Below are 22,116 nucleotides of genomic sequence, written 5' to 3' on the forward strand. Positions count from 1 at the left end.
CTGTAGTTTATAGTATTATGAGTGCCCTGGTATTCTCCCTTAACCCCCTTGAATGAACTGAGCTATTATTGCTCCTTGTGGTGTAACCTCTCCACGTAAGTTTAAGTTTTATATATACTTGTAATGGATGCTCGTATATATATTTTTGTAGGGTTTTGTTGTCAGAAGGTAGTACGTACACATGTGACTGTGTTATGTGGTAAACCATGCACATTTGTTATTGGCAAGCTTATTACTCTAATTAATCTCTGTACACGTGTATGTGTCATCCACGCTATATGAAGCCAATTCAATTTCTTTACGTCCGCTATATGATAGACGTATCCACGTACAAGTATACAAGCGTAAGGAGGTTATTGTTTGGAAAAAACAAAATCCAAACGACATTCTTATAAATAAAAAATAATTTATAAATAGTACTTTTGTATACGCTTTCTTAGTGATATAAAGGTAAGGTTAAAAAATAAACTATGATGAAAAATCAAAAATCATTCTAAATTTAAGGCCAAATATATAAATTTTGACTTATAAGCATAAACAGAAGCCATGACCGGTATTGACATTTTATGGCCCAGGTGCGACACTAAATAGAGGCCCTTATCATACTATGTATTACATGCCGATATGTGTCTCTGACCCTATTGATTTTGTCTATTACCAAATCAAAGAGATCCCAAACCTAGCTCAATGTGGTACGTTTCGTTTAGGTATATGTTCCTTTCATGATTCGCCCCCGGTTGCCAACCAATATATGCAGCAATTCAGCAGAAGAAATATTAGGCCTTTTTTAGTTCCCCATAAATTTTCCCAAAAACATATCATCGAATCTTTGAACATTTAAATGGAGCATTAAACATAGATGAAAATAAAAACTAATTGTACAGTTATGAGAGAAATCATGAGACAAATTTTTTAAGCCATAATTAGCCATAAGTGCTACAATAACCCACATGTGCTAATAACGGATTAATTAGGCTCAAAAGATTTGTTTCGCAGTTTCCAGGCGAGCCATCAAATTCGTTTTTTCATTTGTATCCAAAAACTCCTCCCGATATTCAGACAAACGTTCGACGTGAAAATTTTGCCAAAAAGTTTTGACAACTAAACAAGGCCTTAGTTACCTTGCGGTGCAAATTCAACAACTGCTCACTATTCACTATTGATTACTCGATTGTTGCTTCTTCCAATCATTTTATGCAATAACATTAATCAAGCAAAAGTATACCATCAAATTAATCAAGGTGATTAAATAGTACTGAATGGGGAAGAAAAGTAAGCAGGCATGCTTAATTTTTAGCCGAAGATTGTGTCGCCCTATCTTTTCACTTCTATTTAGTCTTATAAGCCAAAACCTGAATTTTTAAACTTACATTTGAAGTTAACATTAGGGTTTTTTCACCCAAGTTAGTTTATTTTTTAACACTGACTTATAAATTGCTAATAATATGTATATAATTATTTTATTCGCAAATTATTTTTCGTTTGTAAATATATTGTTTCATTTTTTCTAGGAGAAAGTCAAACATTCACCCTCCGTGAGTGCTTGTTTGTGGCGCATGCACGTCTTGGGCTCTCAGTGTCTCGCTGTCGTTGTGCTCGCTCTCCCTGGTTGGCTGGCCAACGTGGGCTACGGCCCTGCTGCTCTGCACATTGCACTACAACCTCAGCTTGCCTCGCTTGGTCGTGTCCTGGATGAGACTGGAGACAAGTATGGACGGGTTTCCGCGGTGATCCCGTCTCCTCCCGTTTCCTCGCCGTCTGTCAGGTAGGTTTTCCGTTGTACCAGAGGACGGCAGGAGGTTAGAATTATGATTTTTTAATTGCAAATTAAATTTATAAATTATTTAATAAATAAAATCAAAAATTCAAAAAATTCCTCATGGGTGGGACTTACAGCGGCCTCACCACTCACACCCAGGGCCAGCCCTACCAGAAACCAAAAAATGATGGTGTAACCATGTAAGTGTGTGTAGTGTTTGTGCATACATGGTGGGGGAAAACATTATTTAAAAAAAAAAGACTCACCAATCTCTCAATGGCAAAATGTATATCGGAATGTGGTTCTTTGCATATATAGCCATCTAGGTAGTGCTGTAGTCTCATCATTATGACGAGAGAGAAAAAATGATACTATTCGGTACGAACAGATGAGAAAGATAACCCCTAATGAAATTGTCCTATTCCCTTTATTCAAATAAGATGAACGGTCAAACGTTGGACACGAAAATCTATGAATGCAGTTATATTGTGGAAGAATTAGTGGAGGTGAATTGAAACACGTGCATGAATTTTTATTAACTAAATCTGAACACCAACAAAATTTACATGGGAGTCAGGATATGGAGATCATCTAACAGTGACTAGCCTGATTGGATGGAGTTCAACCTTTTCCCATGCATGACCACCTAGCAAGTTATCCATTCACTCCAACCTGTGCTGGCAAACAACAGAATTGCGAAAGTTAGTGTGAGCGTCGCATTTTTTTTAGATAATGTGTCTGAGCACCAGATGGCCGGCTGAAGTAGGTAGGTCTGATTGATTTGTCAACTAATTGAATTGAGCCAAGATTGACTAACTTAATTAGTTTTATTTGGTTTGGCATACACCATCGGTTAATGTGGTAACCAAGTTTACTATCATGGTGTGGTAATGGTAAGAGCTAAATAACCCAACTTCAAATGAAATCTAACCCAACAAATGTTTTTTTTCTGAATTTTGTAAGGTTTTTCCACTATTACTGGTCTTACCGTTAGGTACAGTTGATAACCTTGATGCCTTATTATGATAGAATCCGTAAACAAGTTGAATTCACGGTAATACATATGTTTGCAGCTTTGGAGAGACACACCATAATACAATTTATAGTAACTTCTGTTTTTAAAATTGTCATATATACTAACATATTATACTAAATAGCACGTTTAAAACAATATTTTATATAGAAATTTACCATCTCATATTTCTAAATTAGATTTTTTTAACTTTTTAATAATTAATTCTATCGTTTATACTATTAATTAACTCTTACGAATATCAGAAATTCTTGGTCAACATCCTCACAAAATAATAGAGCCATAGTGTTCTTGCTACTGAATAACATACATGGACTACATCTTCTGCATGGCTAGTGGTATGTATATATATATGTATAATATATATGTTCAAGTCATAGGATCTATATAAAAATATATGCTGTACTTTTTATTATTTCTAAATGGCTACGTCCTATACACATAAAAGGACTTGTATTGAAGGTGTTGGAGATGTCCAGGATATTTGGCAGCTGAATACAATGAATACTTAAACCTCAGCTAGCTAGTGCAACCTCAACTTGCCTCGCGTGGTCGTGTCCTCGATGAGACTGGAGACAAGGAGTCGTACCATGGACGGGTTTCCGCCGTGATCCCGTCTCCTCCCGTTCCCTCGCCGTCTGTCGGGTAGGCTTTCCGTCCTAACAGAGAGCGGCAGGAGGTTAGAATTATGATTTTTTTGAACTACAAAATTAAATTTGTAAATTATTTAATAAATAAATTCAAAAATTTAAAAAAATCCTCACGGGTGGGACTTAGAGCGGCCTCACCACTCACACCCTCTGGGCCAGCCCTACCAGAAAGCAAAAAATGATGGTGTAACCGTATAAGTGTGTAGTGTTTATGCATATGTGGTGGGGAAAACATTATCTTAAACAAAGAAAAAGACTCACCAATCTCTCTATGGCAAAATGTATATCGGAATGTGGTTCTTTGCATATATAGCCATATAGGTAGTGCTGTGGTCTCATCATTATGACGAGAGAGAAAAAATGCTAACTATTCGGTACGAACGGATGAGAAAGATAACTCCTAATGAAATTGTCCACCTCCATTTGTCACACAACAAGTATATTTTTCATTGTTTATGTTCAATACTTGATCGTTTGTCTTATCTAAAAAATTATGATTAGCATTTTTATTATTATTAGATGATGAAATGTGTATAATACTTTATATGTGACTTTTTTTTATTTTTTTATAAAATTTTTAAATAAGATGAACGGTCAAACGTTGGACATAAAAATCTATAAATGCAGTTATATTGTGGAAGAATTAGTGGAGGTGAATTGAAACACGTGCATGAATTTTTATTAACTAAATCGATCTGAACACCAACAAAATTTACATGGGAGTCAGGATATGGAGATCATCTAACAGTGACTAGCGTGATTGGATGGAGTTCAACCTTTTCCCATGCATCATCACCTAGCAAGTTATCCATTCACTCCAACCTGTGCTGGCAAACAACAGAATTGCGAACGTTAGTGTGAGCACCAGATGGCCGGCTAAAGTAGGTAGGTCTGATTGATTTGTCAACTAATTGAATTGAGCCAAGATTGACTAACTTAATTAGTTTTATTTGGTCTGGCACACCATCGGTTAATATTGTGGTAACCAAGTTTACTATCATGGTGCGGTAATTGCAATAGCTAGATAACCCAACTTCAAATGAAATTTAACCCAAAAAATGGTTTTTTTCTGAATTTCTTAAGGTTTTTCCACTATTACTGGTCTTACCGTTAGGTAGAGTATAACCCCTGATGCCTTATTATGATAAAATCTGTAAACAATTTGAATTCACGGGAATACATATGTTTGCAGCTTTGGAGAGACACACCACAATACAATTTATGGTAACTCTTGTTTTTAAATTTGTCGTAATAACATATTATATATAGTAAATAGCACGTTTAAAAAATATTTTATATAGAAGTTTATCATCTCACATTTCTAATTAAATTAAATTTTTTTAACTTTTAGTGATTAATTCTATTATCTATACCATTAAAAGGCTATCATAAAAATCAGAAAATCTTCAACAACATCCTCACAAAATAATAGAGCCATAGTGTTCTTGCCATTGAACAACATGAATGGACTACTACATCTTCTGCCTAGTCGTCTATATACATGTATAATATGTTCAAGTCGTAGGATCTATATAAAAGATATACTGTACTTTTTATTATTTCTAAATGGCTACGTGCTATACACATAAAAGGACTTGTGTTGAAGGTGTTGGAGATGTCCAGGATGTTTGGCAGCAGCTGAATACAATGAATACTTAAACTATCTCAATTGGTCTCTGCCGAAAGTTTTACACCTACTTTTCTATGGAACAGTAGAACTACGTCATCAAATGAGTACCACATGGAACCTGCACTGCTAAACTAGCCTTGAATTGAAACTGTCAATTTTTTCCTCTAATTAATTTCCAACCTGTCGTCATGCGTGAGAGAAGTATCTAACACCCTATTGCTAACTAGAAGCATTGATTCGTCGGCTTTTCCCAAAAAAAAAAAAATCAACATTAGCATGTGGGAAACTAAGTAGCTAGAAAACCTATCTTTGGGAAACAATATCTAAGCATTTAACTGGCAGCTTTCATGGATAATCCCCATTATTCCCAGTAGAAAAAGAGGACTTGCCAAGCCACATGAAAAGAACCTAAACACGTTATCTTTCTCTGCAGTAAGAACAAAAAAAAAAAAATCAAAGGCGGTTCTAATTTTTCTTACTGAATGATTGAACTGGTCAGCACAGCGATCTGTATAAATAGTTCATCTTGGACCTTGATATGCTTCGTCCCAAATCAACCAGATAGTCATCAGCTGTGTCGTCCATGGCGAGATCATGGTCGCCGTCGCTTCTTCTTCTTCTTCCTTTTGCTCTTGCTTTGGCTGCCTCCGTCGCTCAAGCTGCTGTCGTGGAGCACACTTTCAATGTAATATTCGAGCTAGTTTTCGTGTACTTAAATTCATCTCTGCATGTAGTATTTTCTTCCGTTTTATCCGCATATGTAGATTTGAGATCATGCATGAACATGGTTATTTTTATCTAATTTTTTTTGTTTGAGTTGGAACCACGTAAGCATGGGTGGTGAATTCATGAGATAGATATGGCTTTTGGCTCAAGCTGCACACATGTTTTCAAGACGTACTAATAATGTTTTTTAAGTAGTATGACAAATATAAAAATGGTGTACATAGATTTTCTTTACATTAATTCATTACAAATAAAATTAGAGAGACTTAACATCCACAGTTTCTCAACCACCCTAGAAGCTAGCTACCCCCCTAGCTGTTCCTTCCCATGTAATAGGCTTTTCTCTCTCCTTTTTTAAACAACTTTTATTCCTTCTAATATATTTCGGCAGATCTTCTGTCATCGTTCTTAAAATAAAAATCATTACATTTTATCATGTTGCTCTTTAAGAACAAAATATTATAATCAAAATTGCATATCGGAAAATACAAAAATATTCATTTGAGGTTTGACCCTGAATTTCTACAACTCCATTTGTGCTCAAGGACGGTTATACATGCTTACTTTTCAAGGTGATCGAGATAAACGATGTTCTAATCTTCCATGGTTTCATCTGACCAGGTAGGAAACCTCTCCATTAGTCAGCTATGCCAGCCGGAAAGGATCATCACCGCCGTGAACGGCCAGCTCCCCGGCCCGACGATCGTCGCCACCGAGGGCGACACGGTGGTCGTACACATGATCAATGATTCACCCTACAACATGACCATCCACTGGTAATTAATCATCTCTCGATCGCTGTAAAAATCGGTACAAACAATACCGACCATTATGACAGTGATATTATAATCACTGACACGTGAGTCTGTAGAAGAATGAGACCGTATTGATAATGAGAGACGATCCAAGTCGTCGAAATTGACGGATTTTCGGACGTGCAGGCATGGCATCTTCCAGCGGGGCACGCCGTGGGCGGACGGGCCGGCGATGGTGACGCAGTGCCCCGTGCGGCCCGGCGGCAACTACACGTACAGGTTCAACGTCACCGGGCAGGAGGGCACGCTGTGGTGGCACGCCCACGTCTCCTTCCACCGCGCCACCGTCTACGGCGCGCTCATCATCAGGCCCCGCGGCGGCGCCGCCGCCTACCCGTTCCCCAAGCCCGACGCCGAGGAGGTCGTCGTCCTCGGCGAGTGGTGGAACGCCGACGTCAACAGGCTGCACGAGGACGCCAAGGAGACCGGCCAGCCGTCGCCCCACGCCAACGCCTACACCATCAACGGCAAGCCTGGTGACTTCTACAACTGCTCCGACGCGAACCGTAAGTTCTTGGATTAATTTCCATGGCGATCGACTGAGCTGAGATGCTTTGATCGAAGATCTTGAAGTTAATTTTTTTTTTGTTTGTGCAGAGACGCACAAGTTCGAGCTAAAGCAGAACACGACGTACATGCTCCGGATCATCAACGCTGCGCTCAACACGCCGCTGTTCTTCAAGGTGGCGAACCACAGCTTCACGGTGGTGGCGGCGGACGCGTGCTACACCAAGCCGTACAACACGGACGTGGTGGTCACCTCGCCGGGGCAAACGGTGGACGTGCTCCTCGTACCGGACGCCGGCGTCGCCGCCGCCGTCGGCGGACGCTACTACATGGCGGTGACCTCGTACGACAGCGCCATTAACAACCTCGGACCGCCGGACAGCCTGTACAGCCTGTCCAACGGTACGGCCATCGTCGAGTACGCCGGCGCCGCCACGACCGCGCCACCGGTGCAGCCGAAGCTGCCGGAGCACAAAGACACGGCCACCGCTTACCAGTTCCTCTCCAACCTGACGGCGCTGGTGCCGAACAAGGTGCCCCTCGCCGTGGACACCCACATGTTCGTCACCGTCAGCATGGGCACCACCGTCTGCGGGCCGGAGCAGACGAGGTGCATGCCCAACAACGGCACCATCTTCGCGTCGAGCATGAACAACGCCTCCTTCGTCCTCCCGAAGACGACCTCCATGCTCGAGGCGCAGTACAGCAACAACGCCACGGGCGTGTACACCAGCGACTTCCCCGACACGCCGCCGGTGGTGTTCGACTACACCAGCAACGACAGCAACACGGCGGAGCTGCAGCTCACGACCAAGTCGACCAAGGTGAAGACGCTGCAGTACAACACGACGGTGCAGATGGTGCTGCAGAACACGCGGCTGGTGTCCAAGGAGAGCCACCCGATGCACCTCCATGGCTTCAACTTCTTCGTCCTCGCCCAGGGCTTCGGCAACTACAACGAGACAACCGACCCGGCGAAGTTCAACCTGGTGGACCCGCAGGAGCGCAACACCGTCGCCGTGCCCACCGGCGGCTGGGCCGTCATCCGCTTCGTCGCCGACAACCCCGGTATGTATTTTCATATATACATATCAATTAAAAATATCAATGGAGGTGACTGTGTGAGGGTAAATTAGCAAACGAAAAATATTTTATCAATAAAAATTTTATATACGTATTTTTAGCGATTTAAACGTCAATATTGAAGAATAAACTTTAGTTAAAAAAACCCCAAAATCAACTCTAAATTTAAGGTTAAAAATTTAAATTTTGGCTTATAAGCATAAGTAAAAATGAAAAGATGGGGGTGAATGTTTTAACCGTGTAGATTGGATGCGTACCCATATTTTGTTTAAAAATACGTCATGATATTACTCCCTCCAATTTTTAATTTCACGATGATGACTTTAGGTTCTATGTTTGACCATTCGTTCCATTTATAAAATTTACATAATTATTAATTATTTTATTATGATTTAACTTATTACTAATGACATCTTAAGTATGCCTTTTAATTTTGCATATTTGCAGAAAAAATTAAAAATGGCGAACAATCAAACATAAATCAAATCACCAACATAGTGATCAAATATAGAAACCAGAGGGACTGCGATTTTATATCAATGTTTTTTAGTAATATTTGATATAATAGTCAAGGTTGCATCAGTCTATGTCGTTATCCTGTAAAATGTCACGTTTTAGTGATGGGAAGGGCTAACCCCATATATAACTACCACCTAGAATATATATTTTTTTACTATTTTGTTGACCGTAGTTGTGAAGGGAATAAAACTTCCTCATCATTTGTGTGTTATGGTATGGTGCAGGGATGTGGTTCATGCACTGCCACTTCGACTCTCATCTAGATTTCGGACTTGGCATGATGTTTGAGGTTCTTCCAGCTGAGGGGACATCGTTGCCGGCGCCACCGCCGGACCTGCCTCAGTGCTAGCTAGCTGGTCATTGTTAAGAGTCACAGCTTTTAATTGGGTTTAGATATATATACCATCGGTCAAGACATGCATCTTATCTCAACAAGAAAAATGCTATTTCTTCATTGATTAGTTCCATGGAGTATTATTTTCAGTAGTAAACGTGTGTGATGAATGTTGTGTGTATCTAGCTAGTAGCAGGCCCTTTATCCTACTACTATTAATTGTGATTTTTCTGCAGTGAAAAGATTTGATTTCCTTAATGACATTATATGGAATAAATATCAGTACTGCTGATCTGGCCCAAATGCCTTTCTTTCTATATATCTTTCTAAGGCTCTTTCGTTGGTACACGGTAAATTAGCCTCAATTACATCGATTTAGTTTTGTTTGTGGGCCCTATGATTCTTGTGCTTCTTCCCGATTAGCGGGATATGTGCTTTTTCGCATGTAGTGTGTGTTTTCATACATAATTGCCCGCATATAATTTTTTCACCAATACTTGTAGAGATGGTTTAACAATAGACCCTACCGCTATGCTTAGTATTTCATTTCACTTGCTTCTATGCAGGACTTGACGGTAATGTACATTTAGCGCTTAAGAAACGTCAACAGATGCTACGAGATTATGTGATGTGTATTTATTAAAAACAAAAGATGATGCTCTAGACTAGTTTAATATATAAAGCAGTGGTTCAAAACCAACTTGACACAAAGATAAAAAGACTTAGGTTAGACCATGGTGTGAAGTCACTATAAGAAATCTTATGATAGATGGCGTTCTATTTACGTCATAAAAACTGAAAATAACGTCATGTTTCCTCATCACTGACGTTCATGTCACGAATTTTCCTCCATCACCTATCATACGTCTCTAATCATGTTCTATGACAAAAACATATTTTTTCATCATTAATCTTGCGACAATCCTTCTTTTGAGTTTCGTCATAAATTTATGACGCTATTTTTCGTCATTATCAAGCACAAAAAACATCATAAAGTATAGTATGGCCTGTCAAGGCCTACGTAATGAGTAACCTATTTATGGGCTAAGCCCATTGCAAGCCCAACGAAATGTAAGCTAAGCCCATTAATTATAGGAAACTATAAGCTACTTTTAGCCCAGTTATATTACATCCATTTGCATTAGCATCAAATAATAAGTGGACCAAGCTCATTTGGAAACCACATATAAGCCAAATGTTTATACACATTAATAGCCCATATACACAAAGACATATAGCTCAGTTAACATTCAAAATAATACAATGATTACAGCCACAGTTTTAGACAAAAAACAAATATCACAAATATATTGACCAAATCATGTTGAGTTATATCCTCATGTTAGTTACATCAAGACACTTACATCCACAAGTTACTGGCCAAAACAACTAAAATAGGTTCGGTTACATCACATGTTCACATTTGAGCTAGTTCAATACACCACTAGCCACAAGTCACTGACCAAAACCAGCCAAATCCAGCCACATGCCACACGTCCAAACAAAGTCTTCATACTCTGATCAACCTACCAAAAGACTTCAGGCATTGCATCACGTATATATTAGCAAGGTAATATTTAGAAAATAGACATAAACCTTGTGGAGGCCGAAAAAAACATGGGAGTGTATAGTCAAATCTCTTCAAATTGTTGCTTGCTAGCAACTCTCGGATTCATCTACATTCATTACATTTTGCTTGCTTGCTTCTGAAATTACATGGAAACAAACTGTAAATACCTGCTATCACTCTGAAAGATTATTCATATGAATAGCTAAAGTGTTGCAACATGTGAGCATTGTAAATTTTTTGCATCAATAATATGACATCCGATGTGTGACTGACTAATGGGTACACGGTGAATTTAGAGAGTTATGGTATATAAGTATAACTGTCTGCTACAAAATGCATGTCTGGTTTTATTGGTTCAAAAAAGACCTAGTTTTATTGGCTCAAAGAAGACAATTACAAGGTTTTACATATCAATTACTGAAGTACTGAAGATTTTACATATCAAGTTGGCCTATAAGATTGCAAGTTAGATATACACCAAACTGTTAAATAAAAATATTAGAACAGATGATAGCTAAGCTTGCAAAAAAAGGGGGCATTCTGCTTGTAATCAATGTGTGTGCCAACAATATCTAAGCACAACAAAATATGGATCACAAACATGTAAGACAAGATTTCTCTTAACAGTTAAGTCTATACCTTGTAATTTAATTTAGTTTGAACACATGTCCAGTAGTTTTTTCAGTTGCTCCTCATCATAGTATGTGCCCCCTCTTTCTTATATTCAATATGTGTAACCTCTTTACATGCATAGAAGAAATTATAGGAAAGATTTCAGAAGAAGTTATAGGTAAGATTTTACAAGCATGCATGCATAAAAGAATTAAACTGAACAACCCAAGAAGACATCTGACATACATATAGAATTAGCTTGTTTATAAGGCATAGAAAAACATAATAGGCATAGCAAAGGACACAACATTGGCATTGCAAAATCCATCAAACTTAGTCATATCAAAAGAGTTGTATAGGTAGACAACTATAGGGCTAAGGTCTGAATTATGTCATAGGCATAGCAAAATCATCTAACTTAGGCATAGAAAAAATAGCAAGAGGTAGGCATAGCAAAAAAACTATAGGCCTAAGGTCCGAATTATGTCACATGCATAGCAAAATCGTCTAACTTAGGTATAGAAAAAATAGATAATAAGCTCCTAGGCATAGCAAAAAAAAAAACAGTAAACTATACATAGCAAAATATATGAGAACACAAGTACTGAAGCTAGGCATAGCAAGTTAAGAGACTTAGGCATAGCAAAATGAAATACCAAGGCTAAAGATTAGCCTAAGTACGTCATTAAATAAGAGGCCCTACCCCTTGGTAAAATAAATCAATAGCTGCAAAACCGAACACACATGCCGCTCCCCACCCCCATCCCAAGAATAGGATACAAGTATAAACTTATATAGAAGTGATTAACGTATTTCAAACCTTAAATATGTGATAACACAATTACTGAATCTAGGCATTGTAAGTACTGCATCGACTCATCCTTTGCTGCTATCTCTGGGATTCTCTTTGAACGCATGACCTCCTGAGGCCGCCACAACCTGGTCTGGCCGCCCAAGGCCCGAGAGCGCTACCGGAAGCAGATCTGCTGCTCTCGAGCCCTGCACCAGTGGGGGCGGACGCCGCGCGGTGAGCGGCTAGGGGGAGGAAGCTGTCGCGATGAGCGGCGAGGGGGCGATGATGGAGGAGGAGCCGAGGTGGCCAGCGCCCCACACAGGACGACGAGTGGCGAGGGGGCGATGACGTAAGAGGAGGCTATCGCTCGTCACCACCTGATCTAGCCACTAAAGGCCCGGGATTGCCACCAGAGGCAGATCTGCTACTCCCGAGCCCGACACTGGCGGAGACGGAGGCGGCAGCGAGGGGCGATGACAGAGGAGGAGGCCGATGCCCCTCACTGTCATTGTCGATGCCGCCGCCGCACGCTATTGTCATTGACGCCCATCGTCGCCTGTTGAAGGAGAGAAGAGGAGAATGGAGGGAAGGTGTGGCGACTGAGGGGGGAGAGGAGGGTCTTATATGGGGCTAGGGTTAGGGGCAACGATCAGAGACATTGAATGATGATGGACAGTCAGAAATAGTTGGGCCAAAATAGGCCAGGTTTCATTCCATCTATTTTTAATGTTTTTCTTTTTCTTATTTGTTTTCTTGTTCCATTGTGAACTAACACACGAAAATAATAATCTTATATACACCAATACTTTTTTTATATGTAACAGACTATGTGTAAGTTGTTTTTGTAGAAGTTTCACGAATTTTGAAACTGGTTTACTATTTTCTATCTGTTAAATAAATTTCTACATTGTTATATAAATTAATTCAAAATTGAACTACGTGTGCATGTAATAGTATACAAAAAATTTCAGAAAAATCACATTTAAGCTCATATGGACCATTCTAACTGGACATATCCGGGAGATAGATGAAAAATAATTGCCATATAGGCGCAATTCAAATTTCTATCTCCAAATTACCACATAATAGTTACAGTAATATCTAAATTTGGTCAGAAAATTCTACAAATTGACGTGACAACATATTTTTAGTGCATAAGCTTGCCATAAAAAAATTAAATGGTTTCGAAGTATCATACATTGTTCACAATTTGATACATTTATCACGTAGTCTCTTACCACTTAGGTTTGTTTATCACGTAGTCTCTTACCACTCAAGTCAAACCTGTAGATTTGAATACTTCGTAACATTCTCGAACTCGTATGCACCTAAAATTTGGACATAATATTATGTAAAACATAATAATAGAGATTTTGAGCTGACATTAGCAATTGTTATGCAAAACATGTTTTTATTCTCTACTTAGGTGGAAGAAAACAAATAATATGAAAAAGATCCAATAAATAGCAATTAACATAAACAAATATGATGCTAAATGAAAGTTCATGATTTTAGAAAAAATCAAAAAAAAAGAACCATTAAATTTGGAGTTATTACGAGGGAGAAATACTAATGACAAATTTTAATTAGAGATTAAAAAGAGAAAGATGAGCCATACATGTGTTCTTCATCTCAATCCACATTGCCGGTCCCACATGTCAGCAGCTGCAGCAGCTCCCTTGGCTCTGGCTGGGCCGGCTCGTGAGGGAGAGAGAAAGCCAAATGGGTTGGGCCGACGGCCCAAGAGAGAAAGAGAAGGAGAAAACAAGGAATGAGCCTAGGCCTGACATAGGAGTAATGTGCCTAGGCCTTGGCTAGGAGGAATGGGCCAAAATAGCCTATTAAGGAGGGGAATGGAAAAAATATTTTGTTTTTCTTAAATTATTGTTAAATATTTTAATCAACTAAAATTAGTTTAATGCTCTAAAAATTTAAGTAAAAATTATTTAAGCATTTGGAGACACAAGTAAGATTACAAAAATATTTCAATTATATTTGGAGACACAATTTCTTTTGTCTTAAGAAATTTTAATTATGTTTAGGGCATAAACATTTTATAGTGTGAAGCGAATTTGACTAATTTTATTAGGAACATAACATTACACATGAGTGAGTTATGCACTGTCTCAAGGGTAGAATGAATTGAAGTTTGGTCTTTAATATAAAGGATACCCATCGGTATTAGAAGAATATAGTTATTTCACCAAAATATCTGAAGCTGGTAAGATAAAGACACTACTAGACATGCTTTCACACTAGGGCCATGTTTAACAGTCAGGGTAGTTAACCGGCATGGAAAACATAGTAATAAATTGGTATATCATTAATTAATTATTAGGTATAAAAATTTAAAAATAGATTAATATAATTGTCAACAATTTGGATGTCGGCAATATATATGAGGTGGCTAGCGAGGCGTAAAGATCGATGGTTAGGATGAAGACACAGGGTTACCCAGGTTCAGGCTCTCGACTAGCGAGATAATACCCTACTCCTGCTTGGAAATTATATTGGATTGTGGACTGATCAACTAGAAGATAGCCTATCTGAATATGCCGTCCGTCTGGCTGTCTCCATGAGGGGTGCCCCTATCCCCCTTATATAGTGGGGAATAGGGCTTACGGATAGAGTCCTAATCTGATAAGACCAAGATCTATTCTAATTCGGTTACAACTCGGATCCGGTACATGCGGCATGCAATCCTACAGTTATCAAACTCCGGTTGATACCGTACAGATATAATCTCCTTCCTATTCAGTACCCCAACGACTATATATATACATGTAGTCTACGGATACCATTACTACAGGTATTCCACAATAATTTCTTAAAGCAACTTTCTTATAAATTTTTTTTCTCAAAAACACAACGTTTATCAGTTTAGAAAGCGTGCGTGGGGAAAAAGAGGTAATTTGGCTTAATAATAGTTCAGGAAGTGTGCGCACGAAAAACTGAGACAATCTAGCACTATTGGGAAAAGCATTATCACAAGCGACCGAAAATGATCTTCGCAGGTGGGGTGGTCGTCTGCCCGTACGGAAAGGACCGTGAAGATTGCCGATCTTCGCAGGCGGGGCGGCCATCCGCCTGTGAAGATAATTTTTGCAGACGAATGTTTGCTAGTCTGGTCCGCTTGTGAAAATAGGAAACTGGCGCCTGCGAAGATAGGTAGAAATTTTTGATATTTAATAATAATTTTCCCGTTAATAGAAATTCTTGCAGGTAGATTATTATGTACATATATTGGAAGATTATCAAGGATTTGGTACTGAGAAATTTACATATAATACATAACTCAATAGTGTTGCCAAAATATATATATTACAACATTTTTGTACATTGTTATTTCAAATACATGTGTAACAACATGGAACCCTTCATCCTTTTTATTCACGCTTCTCTCGCCCTTTCTTTTCTTCGCCTTTGCTGACTATTTGCTTCCAATGACACAAGGGTACATGCTTGTACATAGACACGTTGACCACTCTAATAAATCCAATGTCTAACCCTAGTCATCTCTTCCATCACAGTTTCTTTTAGTCTGTCCAGATCATCATCATGCTTTGACACATAAAGAGCAGTCCCTGCAATTGCATGTTGTAGACTGGTCCTGTTGACGCTGAAAATAACAATCAACAGTCACACACGTAGGCTTGGGAATCAATCTTAGACCATTTCAGTGCAGGACCTAATTCTTAGAAGTACTGGGCGTGCTAGTCAATTTGATCTTGTGACAAGATATGACAAAGAAAATAGTTAACCCCAAAATCGCTATCGGCCGAATAGCAGATACCGTTCCAGGACCCTAGCCGATAGACTAATCGACCGGTTTTACAGGAATTTCATGATTCTAACTATAAATGTGCCCAATCAGCTTAATCACGAGCAAGATAAATACTGAATGTCTCAACCAACCAATTAATCTTAAGAGATCGGACCAAACCAAGACAGTCTTAGGATTAATCGGCCGATTGGACCATCGCAGAACTTAGCACACAGGTAGCTTCAGCCGATGACGGACTAGACGTACAATTGAATACAAACTGGAATGCTACGCTAATTACCAACATAAAACAATAACCAATGGCACGTATGCCCATACCAGATCTAGAAGATCGAACCTAATCGAGACAGTACAGATCTAAGTATAATCACGCGTGACATCAGATGAATATTATGGCATGTAAATAACGAGATAACAAGGCAGCATAACCCATCAACTAATCTATTAAACTCAGCCAATTGGACAGATTCCTATGAACGGATCCTACCAAACATGCATAGATCAGACTTAACCGAGACAGTACGTAGTTTCGCATGATATAGAAACATGAAGATCGGTGAGCTTAATTAGCTAATCAATGAATTACTAAAGATCCTGCTAGCTAAACCTCCTGCGATAAGCCCCCGCAAGCCCCCAATCCAATCTGACAACATGATCCTAGCAAACCTAATTGATCGGACCGAACCGAGACAGAATCAGACTAGCAGGATTCATGCGAACAGATCAAACAGAAGAACTTACGAGGACCTGATCGAGAACTACCACTACTTTAAGCTAAAACAGATTAAAATAATGATAGAGCTCAGCCCGCCGATCAACTAAGCAGAAGATCGGACTTAACCGAGACAGTTCAGTCTTAATTGATCGATGGGTTTTGACGAACTGGGACTTACATTGTGAAGCTGACAAACCCCGCGCTGAAAGCTCAAGCAAGTCGGAGATTTGAGGCGATGCGCCAAGTTGAATTGATTTGAAGATAATTTACAAGGACCTTGGGCACTTATATTTATAGCCCTGGGAAATAACTAACCGGATACTAATCCGTTACTAACTAACTTACAGGGCTCGAACTCTAATCAGATAATAGAATCCCAACCGGAATTTAATATAAAACCTAATCAAATTACACGGACAAACAATCCTTATCCGAACCTATCTCTACCTCATGTCCGATTTGGGCTCCATCGGCTGGAAACATTACCGCACCCAGTTTCCTGTGCCTAGCCGATTTCCCTTTTTTCTTGACCGATTTGGCTTTTAGCTGTGTTTTGATTCATAACAACGATTTGCCAAAATCTGGCGTTAACACATGCCCCCCAATTTCGGAATAATTCATTGTTCCAAAATTTTCTCTCTTGTAACTGATTTCCGCCATCGGCTTTCGGAATAATTCATTGTTCCGAAAGTTTCAACGACTCTCCTGTTTTGGCGCACTGTGCTAACGGTTACTTTCCGCTCGCTTGCATTATAAGCTTACATCCTTTCTCACCACTGCCTTCCTTCTCCCCGAGCTCCAGCGATCCATACCTCTGCATCCAGTACACTCGCTTCGTTCCATCCCCTGAGCTCATACTCCCCGCTCGAGGCCACATCACCTCTCCACCGTCGTTCCGTGGAAAAGCGCTGGCCACATCACCACTCGCTGCGTCAAGCATTCACCAGCGGCAGTGGCATCCGCAAGTTCATCACCAGACACCCCGTACGAGGTTCCCAATGTAAGTTCTCATCCTGGCCCCATTTTCGCTTTCCGCCATTGAATACCCTATTTTCCGAACCTAGGGTTTACTATTAGCGAATTTTCTTTGTACCATGCCATTGATCGGCTTGCTAGCTGATTTCTTTTCTGCATTGTTCTCCTTTTCAGCAACTTAGAAACCAGATCGTGATTCCTAGTTCGAACCCTAGGTTTTACTTTCTTGGACCCATGGGGAATCCTGACCCAACAGATATCATATGTTCTGAGGCCAATAGAATACCCTTTAAGAACGCGCAATTGAATGCCTCTGACTGGACTCAATCCTTCCGCTCCTTTCCAACCCCATTACTTGGTTGGCGGGATTGGTACAATCGGTTGTCGAAGGTGTTTGGCACCCAATGGAATGAACTAGACATCGGCCACTGCATAGGGCTAAGTTTATCTGAAATGGAAAAGGACGAGCCCCTGCTAGCCCCGCCTCTTACTTTTGGTCTGATGCGTTGAATGCATTCATATTCGGCCATGGTCTGCTTACCCTCACCCTTATGTATGTGGTTATGCTAACGGGTCTGAACAGTATGGCCCCGGTAAACCCTTTTAACTTAAAGGCCAAATTCCAGCATCAGCTGCAGACCAAGAACATCGGGGGCTGGACTAAGTGTATTGAAGCTCACCACAAAGACTCAGGGTCGGCTGACCACAGAGAGCACAACGCCTTTCTGAACCTTTGGCTGGAAAGGTTCGTTTTTTGCGGCCAAACCTTAGGCCCAACTACCAACATGGAGAATATAGTAGAATGCTTAGCCGATGGGAATACCATCCCACTTGGGCAGTATTTGTTAGGAGCAGCTTACCATATGCTGCACCAAGTCTCATCTAAGCTTTCCATCGGCCAACAGGTCGGACACATCGCCGGTCCCTGGTGGTTTCTTCAACTTTGGCTCCGCCTATACTTTTCCAGAGTATTGGAATTATCAGCTTTCCATCAGCGCAGCTATCCCCCTCTATCCTTTATAGAATCGGAGCCAGCAGAGACTCGGCGATGCATGTCTTATGGTGAAGTGGTTTCTTCTTTTCCTGGTCACTCGATGTCAGCAGCCCGCCTAGCGCAGATTTTTAAGTTGTGCTATCTCGGGCCAAAACCCAATGCTTGCATCTAGTTTGCATACCGGGACTTCAAAGACTACGAGATCCCTAGCTTCTTCCGACTAGACGAAATCTCGACCGACAAGTGCTCATCAGAAAACCTCGCATTCGCTCTTACCCCCTGCCTGCTACCCGTCAGTTTTCACACTGGTCGATCGGCCAGACCGTCCTATGAGTTCTACCATCCAGCTCTTGCATCTCGGTAGCTTGGGTGCGGTCAACAGCCAGCCGACCTTTTCTTCTTAGGCAAGATCGAGATGAGGGGATTCGTGACTTCGGCACTAGAATTTGACAAAATCAGCAGGATAGCTGAAGCGATCCCATTTGGATCAATATCTTCCTTCTCCTTTGGAAACACAGTGTTAGATCTTTACATCGGATGGTGGGAAGAGCTGCCTCTACACTTGTTTTCGACCGCCGTTGGCTTCTTCTGCAATCGGATTGATTCCGACAACGAGTACTCATCTTCTGAGGTAACCTCTATACAAGATTCTTCCATTTACTTTCAATGTATTTATTTTGCAGTCACTGAATTTCTTCCTTACAGCCTACCCCTGCAATTCCTACCGTTAGCAGAAACGGTCAACCGATCGAATATTCTTCATCGGCTCTCCCCCACCTTGGGCCACGGAGCACCTTCTCCAAGTGAATATATCAAACAATTTCTGGGGTCACTAAGTTTAGCAAAGAGACCTCTTAGGAGTAAAAAGGTCACTTTGCCCCGAAGAAAAAGAAGGCCAAAACAATGGCAGTAGCCTTGCCGATTCCTGCGTCATCGGCCGAATTGGACGCCGCCATCGATGCTGCTACCGAGGAGGTCTCTGACGCCGAAATTCGTTAGCAGGTGATTACCTATCTTTTCCCTTCCCTGCGGGTAATTACCTAATAGCACAACTTTACGACTATGTTTTGTAGATTGTGTTACTAACGCTGTTCCCTGTAGTCTCCCGTTAAGCCATCGGCCGATGCCGCCCCGGTGCCGACTGATGTTGCCGACTCAGCTCCTCCTATTGATGACACATCTGCTCCTGGAAGCCCGGCTTCTGCGCCCATGGGAGCTCTAAGGTCCGGCACCAAGCGAAAGGCAGTGGTTCATCGGCCCTCTCGGCGAACTACTTCATCGGCACATGTGATCGTCTGATGGCTCCTCCATTATTTGGTCTTGCGTCTATAGCTAACACTCTGTTTTCTTGTGCTAGCTTCCTGATGCCCCCAGCTCAACGACTGCACCAGACGATGCTGATCCAACACCAGCACCCATCCTGGTGGAAGTTTCGCTGCCTGTTGTCACGCTTACCCAGCCGGCCGTTGCTACTCCCATATCCCAGGTGAACTTTTAAGCTCATCCTTTTGCTTTACTGTTGTCTTGACTTACCCGTCGTTTTCTTTTCAGGACTTGGACGATTTCTTTTCTTTTGACGTCGGCCAATACTTGGATCCCTCCGAAGTCGATGTTGATGAGCCCGTTGATTTGCTGGCTGGCCTCCAAGTACAACTTCAAGATATCCTGGCCCGGTTATTACCCAATTGACACACTAATCAACGACGCTGGCCCAATCAGATCGAGGATCGAGGAAGTGTAGGACCAGCTGCCCGATGACCTGATCGACGCCATCGCCCTGGCAGGCTATATTGAAATTCATGGACTTCCAGTGCTCAGGGCTCGTCGACGAATCGAAGACCGAGCTTCCCAAGTGGCGGCCCAAGCAAAGGTGGTAGCCGATCGGGAAAAGACCGTTATTAAGAAGGCCAAGCTAGACAAACTTCAGTCGGCCACGCCAACCATATCGGCCTAAATTGTCGACCTAGAATCACGAAAGGCCAGTTTGGAAGCACAGCTTAGCCAAATTGAGGCGGACCTTAAAGTCCAGACTGCCATCCACAGTCGCCGATCCTTGAAGACAGTTGCTGGGACCGACGCCGACGACTTAAGGGTTATCCAGGAAGCCAACAATGTTCGCCTTCGTGCGATCGTTGCCCTGAAGAAACATTTGGGCTTGTAATTGCTTAACCTTTCTCCTGTAATCAACTTCTTGGTATAACTCGGTGCCTTGGTTTAATGATATAACTTCTGTCCGTTTCTCTGTCGTAACTTGTCTTCCGTCTTGATTTGTAACAAATTTTGGTCTAAGGGCGATGTATTAACATCGGCCATCATGAGGCGATACCTATTTGTACCGGCTTTTATGTTAATTTGCTTTAAGTGTTTATCCATACGCTCGGGTAGTACTTCTTTATGTATTTCCCATTTAATGCTCTCCCGAACACTTCTCCATCCAGTCCCTCTAATATGTATGTATTCCCGGGCGCACATTTGTGAATCCGAAAGGGTCCTTCCCAATTCGGTGACCACTTGCTGAAAACGTTATCTCTGGATCCGATCAACAAGACCAGCTTCCATACCAATTCACCTTTTTCGAAAGTTTTTGATTTGACTTTCTTGTTGTAGTGTCTTGATACTCGAGCCTTGTTTTCTTTTATCTTTTCTTGCGCCCTTAACCGGGACTGGGCAACTTCTTCTGACTCGTCCATCATGAGATTAAAGTACTCATCGGTTGTCAATTGATCTTGCAACATCAATCTTCTGGAGCCGATGTTATTTTCCCATGGGAGTACTACCTCGTGCCCATATACCAGTTGATACGGTGGGACTTGGATCTACACATGACATGCCATCCGATAAGCCTAGAGCGAATCAGCTAGTGAAGTATGCCATCCCCTAGGTTGCTCGGCTATCTTTCTTTTTATTAGCTTAATCAAACTCTTATTCGAAGCCTCTGCCTGCCCATTAGCCTAAGCGTAATAAGGAGACGAGTTGAGTAGCTTGATTCCCATACCGGCAACGAACTGTTGGAATTCTTCTGAGATGAATACCGGTCCTTGGTCTGTGGTTATTGTTTGGGGAATCCCGAACCGGTATATGTTGTGTTCCTTTATGAAGTTTATTACATCGGCCGAAGCTACCTTCTTCAATGGTATGGCTTCGACCCACTTGGTGAAATAATCTGTGGCTGCTAGTATGAACTTGTGTCCTTTGCTAGATGGAGGATATATCTGTCCGATTATATCGATGCCCCAACCTCTGAACGGCCAAGGTTTGATGATCGGGTTCATAGCCGATGCTGGAGATCTTTGTATATTTACGAATCTTTGACAGTCTTGACAGCTATATCCTATTTGTCTAGGCATATGCCATCGTGCACCTCGCACATTACCACTTTGGCCTCCTATTTGTCTAGGCATCTCAGCAACACGCCATCAATCGTCCTGTAATATAGCAGATCTTCGAGTAGTACATATTTGAGCGCTTTATACTTAAACTTTTCGGTCGGCCGATGATGACGGGTCCTTCAGATAATCGATTATTTCTTGTCGCCCGTCATTGGCCTCTGTGCACAATATGCTTGCTTCTTCTATCAGCTCTATCTGCATTATTTCTGCTTCGGTTTCCGAATTCAT

The 22,116-nt window shown here is 41.1% G+C and overlaps 1 protein-coding gene and 1 long non-coding RNA gene across 2 annotated transcripts; one reads left to right on the forward strand and one right to left on the reverse strand.

The window, feature by feature from the left end:
* Nucleotides 1-5,632: 5,632 nt before the first annotated feature.
* On the forward strand, nt 5,633-9,354 carry LOC102699645 (laccase-24-like). Its single transcript, XM_040529431.1, has 5 exons — nt 5,633-5,757; nt 6,420-6,574; nt 6,740-7,119; nt 7,211-8,188; nt 8,947-9,354. Exons 1-5 carry the CDS (start codon nt 5,656-5,658, stop codon nt 9,069-9,071), a joined length of 1,740 nt encoding a protein of 579 aa, XP_040385365.1. The 5' UTR covers nt 5,633-5,655; the 3' UTR covers nt 9,072-9,354.
* A 982-nt stretch (nt 9,355-10,336) lies between these two features.
* On the reverse strand, nt 10,337-12,598 carry LOC107305439. The gene is made up of 4 exons (XR_001551594.2): nt 12,059-12,598; nt 11,266-11,366; nt 10,653-10,762; nt 10,337-10,582 (listed from the first exon to the last, which is right to left on the reverse strand). It is a non-coding gene; the product is annotated as an uncharacterized LOC107305439 (long non-coding RNA).
* Nucleotides 12,599-22,116: the final 9,518 nt, after the last annotated feature.

The sequence above is a fragment of the Oryza brachyantha genome, chromosome 12, assembly GCF_000231095.2.
Source record: "Oryza brachyantha chromosome 12, ObraRS2, whole genome shotgun sequence".
Classification (NCBI taxonomy): domain Eukaryota; kingdom Viridiplantae; phylum Streptophyta; class Magnoliopsida; order Poales; family Poaceae; genus Oryza; species Oryza brachyantha.